Source organism: Megachile rotundata, chromosome 12 (genome assembly GCF_050947335.1).
Source record: "Megachile rotundata isolate GNS110a chromosome 12, iyMegRotu1, whole genome shotgun sequence".
Lineage (NCBI taxonomy): Eukaryota > Metazoa > Arthropoda > Insecta > Hymenoptera > Megachilidae > Megachile > Megachile rotundata.
The window spans coordinates 12,465,817-12,477,913 of NC_134994.1; the positions used below are offsets into that span (position 1 = coordinate 12,465,817).

Genomic DNA, 12,097 nt, shown 5'->3' on the forward strand with positions numbered 1-12,097 from the left:
GGATTTGGCAATCAGCCTTCGCTTGCAAAAAACTCATTTCCAGGGTACACCTGTTGCACGACCACCGATCAAAAAACTTACCTTCATGCTTCACCGGTGTTAATTAAGTGCGCGTACGCTAAGATACCGATATAAACCTCTCGTGGGGAAACTGTTTTCTACGACTTTTTGTTTAATGTTTACTGGTATGGCAAGGTTAAGCGATCTGACCAAACTCGTGTTTATTCATTTGGAAATTATGTTCCTTTATTTGTTTCAAAGTTACATTAATTTTTTTTTTGTTGTATTTATTCGTTTAGAAATTATATTAATTATGGATACTATATTTATTTGTTTCAAAGTTACATTAATTTTTTTTATTATATTTATTTGTTTCAAAATTACATTAATTATTTTTATTATATTTATTTGTTTCAAAATTACATTAATTATTTTTATTATATTTATTCGTTCAGAAATGACATTCATTATTTTTATTATATTTATTTGTTTCAAAATTACATTAATTATTTTTATTATATTTATTCGTTTAGAAATGACATTCATTATGTTTATTATATTTATTTGTTTCAAAATTACATTAATTATTTTTATTATATTTATTCGTTTAGAAATGACATTCATTATGTTTATTATATTTATTTGTTTCAAAATTACATTAATTATTTTTATTATATTTATTCGTTCAGAAATGACATTCATTATTTTTATTATATTTATTTGTTTCAAAATTACATTAATTATTTTTATTATATGTATTCGTTTAGAAATGATATTAATTATGTTCACTATATTTATTCGTTAAACATGATGTTAATTATTTTTATTATATTTATTCATTTAAAAATGATATTAATTATGTTCACTATATTTGTTCATTTAAACATGATGTTAATTATTTTTATTATATTTATTCATTTAAAAATGACATTAATTATGTTTATTATATTTATTCGTTTAAAAATGATGTTAATTATTTTTATTATATATATGTTCATTTAAAAATGATATTAGTTATGTTCGCTATATTTATTCGTTTAAAAATGATGTTAATTATTTTTATTATATACATATTCATTTAAAAATGATATTAATTATGTTCACCATATTTATTCATTTAAAAATGACATTAATTATGTTCACTATATTTTGTTCCTCTAAAAATGATGTTAATTATTTTCATTATATTTATTCATTCAAAAATGTCATTCATTATATTCACTATATTTATTCGTTTAGAAATTACATTAATTATTTTCGTTATATACATTCATTTAAAAATGACATTAATTATGTTCACTATATTTATTCATTAAATTTAAATTGAATTTATAAAACACTTTCATACCGCGAAAAGTAGCTGCATATTTATTAGCGGAGTTAAGAGGATAAAACGTGAAAGTTTAGCGCAGTTGGTAAAATATCCCCAACGAGCTGTTAAGACTGTTCGCGGTGTACGAGGAACAGAAAGGAAACAATTTTATCTGCCATTGTATCACGAAGGATTCCATGTTGAGACCCAGGATCCCGAACGAAGAAGCATTTATTCGACGTGTTCGTTGGTCGACCACGCGGAATCCGGGTCACGTGAAAGCGCAACACCACCGTGAAAGAAAAATGCTGCGTCGCTTATAACGATTTTTCTTGCTTACGTCGAGCCGTCGACGCCCGTCGAGGCGAGACGAACCTTCGTCTTTTCATCCGAGGCGACGAACAGTCGCGTCGATGCGACACGCGTTTCTCGCTCGATTCACCCGATCGATTTAGAATTTTTTTATTTTTTGTTAAATATTGTGGGACCTGATATTCATTCTAGGACCTGACAAAATAGTTTGAGGGGGAAAAGGATGGAGTTAGAAGCGAAGACACTGGATTTTATATTTGACATTCGACCTTTTACTTAAGGAGAGAGAAGTACTCTAATTGCATCCCCTTTCGGTGGCTCATGCTCTTAACCTAACATTATTTCATAGATCAGAGATATCTAAGCAACCCTTTGCAGTTGAAAGTTAAGAATAACTTGGAGGTGAAAGATGACCACTTGGTTTAATAATTTGAAATAACTTCTCAAATTTTCTCATATTTACCAAATCTTGTAATACTTGAATAGATATTCACTGTACTAATTAAAAGCACTGAACATTACATACAGACATTTCTATCAAAATTTTCACAAAAAATGCTCATTTATTTGACTAAATATTCCACCACGAATACCAAACAAATATCACCGAATTATATCCCCAAAAATATCTATAAAAATATTGACTCTAAACGTTCGAAACCCACTGACTCGATAAACAGCGGCTTTCGGTAAGAGATCATTCTGTTTGTACAAAGATTTCGAATCGATTGGTCAAATATTTGAATTAAATTCGGTTAAATGCACTTTTAATTTAACCCGACACTCTACTGCGTTTTTCATCGAATTTTTCGCTGAAAATTCATCGAAACATGTTTTCTATAGAATGTGTTCAATTAACTTGAACAAGACCTGAATACAGTGTCGGAACGTCGTTCATAACATCTTTTATTACATTTTTCGACTAAAACTTCAATGAAAAATGTAGCGAAGATTGGATAACGTGAGAAGTGAATTTTGTTGAAACTGGTTAATTGAATTTCAGAAATTCTCTTCCGGTATTGTCACGGCTAACGGATGTTCTCGTTTTAAATTTCAAATATGAGGTGTTAATAATTAAACAGTTATAAGTCATAATTTCATTCTTCAGATATAACACTGTTTTTCGACGTTAATTTTGAAAAATATTTTTTCAAAAATTAGGGAGATGAAATATTACAATGTTGTGACGCACACACGACGCACTTCGAATGCGGGATACTAGGTTTAGTTAGATTAGGTTAGGTTAATTCTTCGCTCTACAATGTTGTGACGCACTCATGACGCACTTCTAATGTGAGATACCAGGCTCGGTTAGGTTAAATTAATCCTTTGTCTTAGAATGCCTTGACGCACTCATGACGCACTAGGAATGTGAGATACCAGGTTAGGATAGGTTAGGTTAATTCTTTGCTCTACAATGTTGTGACGCACGCATGACGCACTAGGAATGCGAGATACCAGGTTAGGTTAGGTTAGGTTAATCCTTTGTCTTACAATGTCTTGACGCACCCATGACGCACTAGGAATGTGAGATACCAGGTTAGGTTAGGTTAGGTTAATTCCTTGCTCTACAATGTTGTGACGCACGCATGGCGCACTAGGAATGTGAGATACCAGGTTAGGATAGGTTAGGTTAATTCTTTGCTCTACAATGTTGTGACGCACGCATGACGCACTAGGAATGTGAGATACCAGGTTAGGTTAGGTTAGGTTAATCCCTTGTCTTACAATGTCTTGACGCACTCATGACGCACTAGGAGTGTGAGATACTATGTTAGGTTAGATTAGGTCAATCCCTTGTCTTACAATGTCTTGACGCACTCATGACGCACTAGGAATGTGAGATATCAAGTTAGGATGGGTTAGTTTAATCTCTTGCCCTGCAACATCGTGACGCACTTATGACGCACTAGGAATGTGAGGTAACAGGTTCGTATTTTTATTGTGATTAAATATTGTGATCAATGTCAATTGTAATCTGCCTGAACTAACAATAATTAACTAGCGAAAATTGTAGATCAAGTGGTTAATATATAAATAATAACCTAAAAACGTTCAATGACTACAAAACACCCCAACAAATAAAAATATTCATCGCGTTGGGTGATCACCGTAAAAACCGTAAAAGTAGGGAGCCATTAAGGGTTGTTCGCAATGATTAAATGGCGGGTGTACGTTTCGCCGGTGCGTACAAGAAGTACTCAAAGAAAGGTTTGATGGATGAGACGTAAGGGCAATAACGTCTCCCGTAATTAACACGAGAGAAAGGGTGGATAGGGCGCTGGGAAGCGTTGACGTAATTAGTTAGCGAGAAGAAAATCCTTCAAATGTCGGCCGTTAATATCGTTCCTGAAAGAATCGTTCCCAAACACGTCAGGATAGTCGCAGACAACCGTTGCCTTTTTTTTCTTTCTCCCGGCGGAGAGAAAAAGAAGAAACTTCTGATCCATAATCCAGCGGAGCAAAGGGACTTCATTCGAGACAGCTTTAATTTCCATTTGTTCGCGCGACGGAAAACGCGAAACGACGATGAAAAGGGAGTCGAGGGGTTAGCTTAATGGCGCAAATCCTATTTCTAGACGACGATCCAGACTCAAAGGGGTAGCGGTTGCCTCTTCGACGTCACGTGATTACGTTCCGGGGGAAGCAAATACGAGTTTGAACGATTGGCCAGGTGAACAGCGAGACGTACTGCTTCGACTGCATGGGTATTGAGTTTCATGTGGATAGCTCTAATTGGAAGTGGCAAGATCAATAATAGATGAGGATAAAATTGTGGAGGAAGGTTCTGCGTTTGTGGGGACATGTGTGGAATTCTGGTGGTCCATATGTGGGAAGGTTTGTCGATATGTGTGGTAAGGTTTGTAGACACAAAATGTGCAGGGAGAAGGTTTATTTTGAGATACGTGGGAAGAAGAAGATGGACACGAAATGTCTGGGAAATAAAAGACTCATATGTGGAGAACAGAACATTTATAGATATGTGGGATGAAGAAGGTATAAAGACACAAGGTACGTAGGAAGGTTTATGGACACAAGATATGTGGGAAGAGATATACACAAGACATCTACAAGTGAAAGATTCATAGAAGATATGTGAGAAGAAGAAAGTTCATGGACACAAGACATGTGGGAAGAGGAAGGTTCATGGACACAAGATATGTGGGAAGAGGAAAGTTTATGGACACAAGATATGTGGGAGGGAGATTTAAAGACACAAGATATGAAAGAAGTAAAGTTTGTAGAGATAAAATATGTGAGATATTCTTTCTGCAGAAACACAGTAATAAATGATAATAGGACATTTGGAAGTATAAAAAATTAAAATGAAATAAAATAAGTTGTCCGAGACAAAGAATCATAATCCATCTAAAAATGTCCACATAATCCGATTTGCAAAGAATAGCCAAATAATTCAATCTCCATTTTCCAAATAACCTTCCATACGGGAGTACTCATACTAATAACCCCTGTCGCCTGTAAAATAAACGAAAAGCTACAAAAACGAGCATTCGCAGAAACGATGAAAATTAGAAGCGGAGTCAAACACCGTAAATGATTAGCGTTTACGGGTGCAGGTGGTCGCAGCTGCGTCGCTTAATTTGACACGGCGAATATTGGGACTAATGATCATGAAAGGTAATGACGGTACTCACTGTTGGCGCAATGTTGCTCCAATCCGCACTGAGCGCATCTGTCCGGCGATGCAGCGCCGCAACTGCATCCTCCTGACGGGACGCAGCAAGCGCATTCGTTGCTGGACGAATTAAAACTGCAGGCGCAACCCTTGGTCGTTTGTGTCCAAAGATCCACTTGACCTGGAACGAGAGGCGAACAGGGTTAGAGAAACGGTTTTACAGACGGCTCGTATATCTCTCTGAAAGACGCACGCAATTACGAAGCGGTAAACGTGATCCACGGACTTAACGAGCAAGCTTTCATGCTAAGATTCACTGTTTTCAGAAGGTAACGAATGAATGCGTACGAAAATACTGTTCTCGTAATTTTAGTTACTTCTGGTCGCTTTCGAGGAAATCAGCATGGAGTTATTTAGGTATTTAGTTATTTATCTGAGACTTTTAACTTTCGTTATTCATCATTTTTGTTAGATATGGATTTGATGTGGTTTAGTAATAATTAATAGTGTGGGGAGTTTTATATTGGTTTGGAGTTAGGTTAGGCTACTTGGTGGAGTTAGGTTAGGTTACTTAGTCGAGTTAGGTTAGGTTTAATTTGCTCTGGCTAAGTTAGATTATAGCTCAAGTTATGAATTAAATTATAATTCAGATTGTAAGTTAGGTTATAATTTAGCTTATAAGCCAGGTTATAAGTTAAATAATATTTTATAAGTTACGTTATAAGTTAGGTTAGGTGATACTTATAGAAAATTTTGAAGGTTAGGTTAGGTTAGTTTAGTTAAGTAAGTTATAAATTAAATTATAATTCAGGTTATAAGTTAGGTTATAGTTTAGCTTATAAGCCAGCTTACACGTTAAATAATATTTTATAAGTTACATTATAAGTTAGGTTAGGTGATACTTATAGATAAATTTGAAGGTTAGGTTAGGTTAGTTTAGTTAAGTAAGTTATAAATTAAATTATAATTCAGATTATAAGTTAGGTTATAATTTAGCTTGTAAGCCAGCTTACAAGTTAAATAATATTTTATAAATTACATTATAAGTTAGGCTAGGTGATACTTATAGAAAATTTTGAAGGTTAGGTTAGTTTAGTTAAGTAAGTTATAAATTAAATTATAATTCAGATTATAAGTTAGGTTATAATTTAGCTTATAAGCCAGGTTACAAGTTAAATAATATTTTATAAGTTATGTTATAGGTTAGGTTATAAGCCAGCTCACAAGTTAAATAATATTTTATAAGTTACGTTATAGGTTAGGTGATACTTATAGGAAAATTTGAAGGTTAGGTCAGTTTAGTTTAAGCTAAGTTAAATTGTATTTTGTTAGGTTGTTTTAAACTAGATTAAGCTGTGTTTAGACGAAGTTAGGTTAGATTAGATTAAGCTAAATTAAATTCGTTCAGATTAGGCGAATGTATTATTCACATTGGGTTCAAACAAATATAAGTTTCATTATTTTAAAATCTTCAATCCCTATCAATTTTTAAAATGGCTAATTCCTGTCCTTCCACATGCAGAACAGAAAAATTCATAGACACCGAACACTCGACAACAGGTACGTGTCAGATTAAATTCTCGAGCGATCGGCATTCTACTCGAGACAGAGATACGCGTAAATGCACCTGTGGCGTTCAATGATAGGCGAACCTATTCAGTTTACCGTCGTTCACGGACTTCCGTTTGCATCGTGCGGAACTGCTGTTAAGCCGTCCAGAAAATGCAATTCTTCCCGTGATGCTGTGGAACGCGTGGCCTGTCGCGTTTTCCGCGTTCCTTGTACCGATTGAAATTGCAGCTCAAACGGTTTTCCCTGTTCGCGAACCTTTGTGTTACCGTTAGCTCCGCCTCGCCCGCTCGATCCGCCTGTTTCTTGCCCAACATTCCGATCGTACTATTACGTTTTTTTCAATCGCGGTTGCCTTCGTCCGTGCAGCGCCGCGTTCTCTCTTTCGCGCGCTTTTTTCCCGTCCCTCGACGCCGATAAATAGAAACGCGGCGAAAAACAGAGCCGGGAGGCGGAATATAAGCCCCCGGACGGCCGATTGCTCAACGTTTTTCGTGCCGCTCGTTTTTATTTCAATTTCTATCGCGGGCGCCACGACGTCGCGGCTCGCAAACGAATCGAGACAATTAACAAGTTGTCATCCTGCCGGATAACGGCCGCCATTTTGCTCGTGAGACCTGCTACTAGCAAATTGCTGTCTGTTGTCGTCGATAAGTTTGGATTAAATATACGAGGATTATTTTTGAGCTTCTTAACTGTGGATTATGTGTTGACTTGTCATTTTAGAAAATGATAGATGAAAATGTGTGAAGCATTTGTCGAAAGATCTTTGCCTTTCTCTTGTCAAGTATATTGTGTTTAAATGTGCTGGTATCATTTGCAAGACTAAACATGTATGATATTTTGTAACGCATTCGTTGAGAGATCTTTGTCTTGTCCATTGTCATCGTTATCGAGTTTGAATTAAATGTGTTATGATTCAATGATGCAGTTATTTTTAACCACCTTAGTTGTAGATCACGAGTTTTGTCATTATAATTGCTTAAAAATAAATATTTCATTTTGACGATAAAAGACACACAATATAAGCCTTCATTTGGCAAATTGAAAGTGTTAGTTTGAGGTTAAATAACTTCATACTTGATAAATTTATTATTAAGCCATGTACTTGGATTCATTAAAAACTATCAGATCTAAAATTGATATCCCGCATATCCAGTATAACAGCACTTTGAGTCTCAAACGCATGTTCAGGCTGCAATACACACCAAATCACAATGAAAGCTTCAAACAGAAGATCACGGACTTACACGAGCACGGTGGCAAAGCGACAAATCCCCATATCCCAGAGGGAAACAGGAATTACCCCTAAAAAGTGTCATCCTCTGATCCCACAAAGGCACGCGTTCTCCGTGATTCATGCGTCTCACGGCGTGGGTTATCGCAAACGGTTACCATACGAGCAGACGTTAACGGTCTCGAACGAGGAAGAAAGTGCGGTCGAGGCAGAAATTCCAGCGGGAAAGGGATTCCGGGAACAAAGTAGCAAAAGGAATCACGAAGACAGTGGACGGTCGCCTTTTCTTTGCATCGGATTCCTTTTGTCCGTGATTTCGTCCTCTCCATCTGGCTCGTTCGTTTTTGACGTTCGATTCTCGCGTTGCTCTTTCCGCCGCCACCCCCTTTCTCGCCCCGGAAAGTATCGCCGTGCTGGCAGTCTCGTTCGTCTCAGAAAAGCGGTCGAAACTTCTGCGGCCTCCTCCGACGTTAAACAAACCCCCGTAATCGAGGCCGAATCGACGGATTAAGAATCCAATTGGAAATGTCCGCCTACCCCTTATTTCAACCCTCCCACGTTGAAATCCCTTGCAATCCACACCCGTAACGTCGCGAATCCTTCTAACCGCCATTCCGGCACATTCGCGCCGTTAAACCGTTCGCCCATGTTTTTCTGAAATACAGAGACGGGTCGATGGTCGGTGGTGGTGCCGGCAATAAAGTTTGCTTTATTTTTACTACCCCTCTGGCCAAGTACCGCCCCGTATTTCCTCGGGATATTGACATATCGGGGGTGCCGGAGCTTCTCCTCTTAACGCCCTTTTTACACCGCCACGGAATTTATGTCTTCTTCCTACGCGACGATCTAACCCCCTTTCTACCCCAACGATCTACATCTACCGACTCTTTGTCTCGCTTACCTCTGGCCCGCACCCTCCTTTATCTTTACGCTTCTTCCTGTAACTTCGTCCCGCAGATTCCGGACGCGGGAAGAGCACAATCAATCACCGACGCCTATCTTCCCGTTCGCGGAATCGACCGGAAATCTCTATTAGACGTCGAAGCGACGGATTTTTCGGTGACGATCGGTGCAATTGCGGGTAGAGGATTGGTGATGTGAGATAACGCGACAAATTGTTGGGGTGATTGGTAGGGAAATTTCAGAGGGTAATATTGCGGCACTAGGTAATCGTTTCCTGATGAGGATAAAACTTGATCATTTTTACAAGAATATAAATTTGATCATTTTTAGGTGAATATAAATTTGATAATTTTTAGGTGAATATAAATTTGATAATTTTCAGGAGAATATAAATTTGATAATTTTCAGGCGAATATAAATTTGATGACTTTCAGAAGAATATAAATTTGATGACTTTCAGAAGAACGTAAAGATGATTTTTTTAATTGAATGAATTTTATATCCTCAAAATTCTATATGAAAAAGTCCTTGAATTTTTAGAATTATAAAAAATTCAAGACTTCAGCTCAGAAGCTCAACAATTGAAAATTATAAAAACATAGAAACTCGCTAATTAAAAATTCAATAAATAATTTCAGATATTTAAAATAGCAGTCCAACCCTCGAATAAGGTAAAGAACGTTAGGGCAGAGCCATGAATTCTCTGGCGACAAGGGCGCGAAAAGATCCACTTAGCGTTCACTTTGCCGACCGTTAAATTCTAATGAACCGGACGCCGGTCAATTTCACTTAGCCGCCTTCCGGTGGATCGCGATATTCCGATCCGGCGGTGGTCGGCCATCGCGTAATGGCGCTGGATACAGTCGGGTCAGTGCGGTCACCCTTCGAAAGTGTCTAATAATTTTCGTTGAAACGTGCAGCAGCTCGGTCTTTCGCAGCTGCTCAGCATGGACGAAGCCATGGCGCATTACCATGCTAATAGATGAAATGGCGATCGTTGAAAGGTATCTCATTCGGTATCAGCCATGTTAAACGTCAATGTCCATCCATATCTTTCATTAAAGATCAACCTCGTTCGTCAGTGAGTTTCAATGACCTTTATGTCGCTTTGCGATGATTATTATGACCCGAGAGTCACTTCATATGTACTTCTATAATTTTTATTCAGTTCTGATATTTATGCAGTAGACTTCATTCTACAGGGTTGCAAGAGGGTTGGAAGTTTTTATTAAATGGTTATTGAAGTTTGAAAGAGTATGTTGGAAAATTGTTACATCACTTTATATAAATTATTTGAATAAATATTGTTATATGAGTTATTTCATTTATTAAGCTCATGTAACGTAACCTATAAAATAGCTATGTTCTTTTATCATGTTCATATTAAACATTTATTGTAATAGAATTATTTAAGTGTAAAATGTTTTTACCTTGCATTGAGTCATTTTAAGAAAGCAATATATAGGTAGAAATTTCTTAAACAATTTTTAAAATTATTTTATATAAATCATTTATTCATACATATGAAATATATTGTTAAAAACCATAGATGAGTTACTTCATTTATCAACTTCATGTAACATAACCTATAAAATAGCTATGTTACTCTCTCATGTTTATATTTAACATTTATTGTAATAGAATTATTTAAACGTAAAATACCTTCACCTTGCATTGAGTTATTTTAAGAAAGCAATTTATTGGTAGAAATTTCTTAAACAATTTTTAAAATTATTTTATATAAATCATTTATTCATACATATGAAATATATTGTTAAAAACCATAGATGAGTTACTTCATTTATCAACTTCATGTAACATAACCTATAAAATAGCTATGTTACTCTCTCATGTTTATATTTAACATTTATTGTAATAGAATTATTTAAACGTAAAATACCTTCACCTTGCACTGAGTCATTTTAAGAAAGCAATTTATAGGTAGAAATTTCTTAAACAATTTTTAAAATTATTTTATATAAATCATTTATTCATACATATGAAATATATTGTTAAAAACCATAGATGAGTTACTTCATTTATTAACCTCATGCAACATAACCTACAAAACCTACATTCAAATATTCTCTTTTATCATGTCATACATTTATAATAGCAATATTTCAACGCAACATCCCGAAAATTGATGATAGTATCAATCAAACGTTGTAATCAATGAAACGTAATTGTCCATCAGCAGCTTGAGCGTTCCGCAATCAAAATGTCTTCCTACATATCGGTTTTTAACTAGTGATTCATGGAAAAATTTTACGGTTGAAATAGAAACAGTTGCAAAACATTTTAACAACGTACCAGTGGCAAAAAACAAATAGGAAATGGGATCGTGACAAATCGAATCATCATCAATATCGTGGGGGCGAGTAAACAGCGCTGACCAACAATACCCTGGCATCGAACATGATAAATTAATAGCAATGAATCTCCTGTAGGATGAAAAAATACGTCACACACAGTTCAAACCGAAAAATGCGGTGCATCGTGCGGATATCAACGGTTGTCCAATAAATTTATACAGATACGTGGAATTTATGGCTGATACAAATTTCACGGATTTGTGGCTGCGATTTTCTTCCGTTATTCGATCATTTGAATTTTTTAATTTTGTATATTTTTTTTGGGGTGAAAGGGGAGGAAATTTTTGGGAATTTATGAATTGTTGAAGCGATTGAATTTAGAGTTTTTCAGGGTTTTTAGATTTAAGAATTGGGAGTTTTTCGATTTCCAAATTTTCAACTCTCTATATTGCAAATTCTCACTTTCTGAAATTCTAAATTTCCAATTTCCAAAATTCTAAATTTCCACTCTTTCAAATTCCAAATTTCCAATTTCCAAAATTCCAAATTCCCACTCTTCCAAATCCCAAATTTCCAATTTCCATAATTCCAAAATCCGACTCTTCCAAATCCCAAATTTCCAATTTCCAAAATTCCAAATTTCCACTCTTCCAAATTCCAAATTTCTAATTTCCAAAAATTCCAAATTTCCACTCTTCCAAATTCCAATTTTCCAATTTCCATAATGCCAAATTCCCACTTTTCCAAATCCCAAATTTTCAATTTCCAAAGCGCCAAATTCCCACTCTTCCAAATCCCAAAATTCCAATTTC

At 35.7% G+C, this 12,097-nt stretch overlaps 1 protein-coding gene across 4 annotated transcripts in view; it reads right to left on the minus strand.

Moving 5' to 3' along the window:
• LOC100877900 (uncharacterized) overlaps window positions 1-12,097 on the minus strand; it is a 487,744-nt gene that overhangs the window by 181,580 nt on the left and 294,067 nt on the right. For all 4 annotated transcript variants that reach the window (XM_076538517.1, XM_076538520.1, XM_076538519.1 and 1 more), the window contains one exon: window positions 5,281-5,442. In XM_076538517.1, the coding sequence (XP_076394632.1) occupies window positions 5,281-5,442 (162 nt within the window). The remainder of the gene's footprint in view (window positions 1-5,280; window positions 5,443-12,097) is intronic.